The sequence below is a fragment of the Dioscorea cayenensis genome, chromosome 5 (genome assembly GCF_009730915.1).
Source record: "Dioscorea cayenensis subsp. rotundata cultivar TDr96_F1 chromosome 5, TDr96_F1_v2_PseudoChromosome.rev07_lg8_w22 25.fasta, whole genome shotgun sequence".
Taxonomy (NCBI): Eukaryota; Viridiplantae; Streptophyta; class Magnoliopsida; order Dioscoreales; family Dioscoreaceae; genus Dioscorea; species Dioscorea cayenensis.
The window spans coordinates 27,081,432-27,085,326 of NC_052475.1; the positions used below are offsets into that span (position 1 = coordinate 27,081,432).

Consider the following 3,895-nt stretch of genomic DNA (forward strand, 5'->3'; position numbering starts at 1 on the left):
TTTTTTTTTTTTCTAAATTGAGTTATTTATTTTTTAGAATTTTTTATGAAATTTTTTTACGAATAATTTATATTTAAATAAAAAATTAAAATTAATGGGCTAGCTCAGGTGAATCCATTGACCGTGATCGATCAAATTGAATTTATATTTTGCCCAAATTTTGTTAGAGAATGATTGTTTGAGGACAAAAGCTAGGGGTCAATAGAATTTAAAAAAAAAACAAACGTTAACAAATCTGTGTTGATTTAATTAATATAAATAAAATTTCAATATTTTAGATTAAAATTTGATTACTAATTTTTAAATTACTTATTAAATATAAATTTCCAAGGTGTAATTCGGGAAAATACTCTTTGTTCCAATCCAAGCATGGTGTTAATAGAAGTAACATTACACAGCAATGAAATATTAAAGAGTTTTCTAACTCAAAACACAACAGAAGTGAAGCTTGCAAAGGTTATCTAGCAACCTCCACTTCATGAAATTCTCCTAAAAGAACTTTCTTGTGCTGTTTTACACTCATGCACTATAACATGTATAGAATCATGATCAGTTGAAGAGGCCTCTGTGATTTTAGCTGCCTCTCTTCCCTTCCCCCATAACACAATGTATAGCCCAAGCACAATCAACACAGCTCCAAGCACACTGAACAAATGCATGAAATTAGACACTTGTTTGGACAATCACAATAAAAAGTACAACAAGGTTATATATAAAAAAGAACAATAATTAATATTACCTTCCAAGGTGAAGTTTTTCATCAAGAAGTAGTGAACCTAGTAGAGCCACAATGACAAGCATGAGTGGATTGAAAACAGAGGTATATAAAGGCCCCTTCTTTCTTATGCACCATGCCATTACTGTGACACTCAATCCAGATGCAAGTATTCCCTACCATAAAACAAGAGATTGTATAATATACATATGAACAAAGGTTAATCTACTTCATATTCTGTATTCTTTGATATAAATATGTATATATATATATATATAGATACCGAATAGACAACAGTAAGAAGTCGGACGTTGAACTCCATTCTCCATTGCACCCATGCAGGATCCATAGCAAGGGCAAAGCAAGCAGATTGCACGGCAGCCATTAAACACATGAGAGCAGTGAGAGAGTACTGACAGGGAAACAGTTTGGTAGCCTTGGCCTGATTGCCAAACACACACACACACACTCACTGTGTCAGTTCATAAGACTAATTAGAGACACCATGCATGCATGCATGCATGAGCACGTTAGGATAATCACCTGAATTATCAACCAAATGGAATAAGAAATACAACTGGCAAAAGCCAGCATTAAGCCTTTGACTAAATTATCTTGGTCTTGATGAGGGATTGCATGGCTTTTTCCTTGATGAGCTTTCATGATGTTGAAGCTTTTGGGCCAAATATTTATCTTCACTCCTTTATAGAAGGTCAGAAGCATAGCACCTCCTATCCCTATCAATGTTCCCAATACCTTTGCTTGTCCCTGACATGGTTTTGAGGTGCAAACTCTCCAATCTATTACAATGAAGTAAATGCATGAATTGAGATCATTCACACACACACACACAGATATACATATATATATATATATATTAAGTCTTTATTTGCAAGGAATGTTGTGTGATTTCTATACCTGAAAATGATTGCTAATATGAATGTCATTGCAGGGATGAGATTAGTCATTGCTGAGGCAAAGGTTGCTGAAGTAAGTTTAATGCTCGCTATGTACAAGTTCTGAGCCAATGCACCCCTGAACAATAGCATCCACAAAAATTATCTCTTTCGATAACTTGCAAAGTGTATATAGCTAGATATATATTTGCAGTTTCCAACCATAAAAGTTTATGAAGGTGAAGGACTGTGATACTTGAAACTAAGGATAAAAAATGGTCCATGCTCGTGATACTGCTGTATTAATTTGGATAACTTAAAATAAACTGGTTGGATGGATGTTGAAACTTTGAGAATATTTCATGGGAATCTTGTGAAGTTAGATATACATATATATATATATATATATTGTAGCTTACCCAAAGAACCCACTGAGAAGGGAGTAAAGCAAGGTCATCCATGTCATTCCAGGCCTTTTCTTTCTGCAATAGCATTAAAAAAATTATAATTAGTTAGGAGTATAAATAAAACAGGCTCTCCTATTTCAAAACAATAAATTAAAAACTATAAATAAGTCCAATCTTCTTCTTTTATTTTTACCCCCAAAAAAAGTTTTTCTAATTAATTTAGAATTGAAATATATATAGCTCCTTAACTAATTTAATATTTCGGTCTTTGTGCATTGAATATGAACACTGATCGATGACCATCTTTAAATGACGGCATTGCATTAAAGCGACACATTTATGTCTCAAATGCATCACTTACTTATTCACTCCATTTAATCAAAAGAAACAAGAATGTATAAAAAGGAAAAAAACCAAAAATTAAATCAAGATATATATATATATATATATAAAAGAACAAGAAACAAAATGAATGAAACACATGAAAAAGCTAGTTAAAAGAATGCAAACCTCTCAATGAAGTAGGCAAGAGGAGATAAGAAGGCAGTGGCGAAGATGTATCTATAAGTTATCATGATCCTCATGTCCATGCCATCATTGACAGCAAGCTTGTACAAGATGTTAATCCCTGCAAACACAACTTGCACACAAGCCATGCACAGAGCTGGCTTCATCTTCACCAACTCTTCATGAAGATCAAACTCTCCCATTCTTCACTTGATTACTCTTCAACACAAGAATTGAATCACACAGACACACACACACACACACACACACGAGAGAGAGAGAGAGAGAGAGAGAGAGATGAAACAAGAACCACAGAAGGTAATATGGTTCTGATTGGAGTACTGCTTTTTATAAGGAGAGGGAGATAAAGGTAGTACTGTTTGTTTCTGGAAAGATGAAGAGTAGTAAGAAACTCTTTAAATCTCATGCAAAGCTTGTGGTTTGTGAATTTGTCAGGATGTTAATTAGTTTGATTATAAAATTTATATTTTATTTAAAAAAATAAATTAATAAATAAATAAAGGGTCGGAGTTTGGTTAGTGGAACAATCGCGGCCAGAACAAAGTCACTCGTGGCTGTGCCTGTGTGGCGTGTTGGGCGGCTCTTTGTACACGTGTCAGTATGAGATGAGATGTTGTGTTTCGTTGGCTGCTATTGGGCTAGAACAGCAAACAGCATGGAGAACCAGTGAGAAAAAAAGGACTTAATAAAATTATTATAGCCTTTTTATATATATCATTGGTAAATTTAAAAAATCTTAGAATAATTGAAAAAAATATGTAAAATGTTTTTATATACATAATTTAAATATTTCATGCTTGACACAAGTATATATTTACTTTTTTTTTACATTTATATTTTAAGTTGTAGTAATTATTTATAAAAATTGACTTATCATAAAAAAATTATCAAAAAAAAAATTTATACGCAGCAAGGAAAAAATAATCTCACCCCTATAATAAAATATATGATGTTAGAAACTCCCAAAGTACAAAATCTAAACATGTTGTACTAGTTATGGTAATTATATATATAATTAATATAGTTAATAGCTAAAGTAACTAAAATAAGTACATATGCTTGTAGCTATAGTAAACCAGATAAGAAAGGTAAAGGAATTGGAACCAATATTATGAGGCCATCTCCAACCCATAACCCCAAATTTCAACCCCAAATCCCAAATTTGGTTCCACTACAGTAAATTATACTCCAACCACAAACCCCAAATCTAACCCCCAAAAAAAATATTCTTTTACACATCTCATTTTTTATTATCGGTGAATGTTTATGTATTATTATCTATTTTGTTATGAATGTATTTTGTTATAAATTTTTATGTATTATTATCTATTTTGTTATGAATGTATTCT

General features: G+C 32.1%; 1 protein-coding gene across 1 annotated transcript; it reads right to left on the bottom strand.

The window, feature by feature from the left end:
• Positions 1-476: 476 nt before the first annotated feature.
• On the bottom strand, positions 477-2,743 carry LOC120260196 (WAT1-related protein At1g25270-like). Its single transcript, XM_039267636.1, has 7 exons — positions 2,529-2,743; positions 2,031-2,093; positions 1,626-1,750; positions 1,259-1,491; positions 999-1,157; positions 740-891; positions 477-645 (listed from the first exon to the last, which is right to left on the bottom strand). The coding sequence occupies exons 1-7, from the start codon at positions 2,726-2,728 to the stop codon at positions 477-479; spliced, it is 1,101 nt and encodes a 366-aa protein (XP_039123570.1). The 5' UTR covers positions 2,729-2,743.
• Between the last annotated feature and the right edge of the window lie 1,152 nt (positions 2,744-3,895).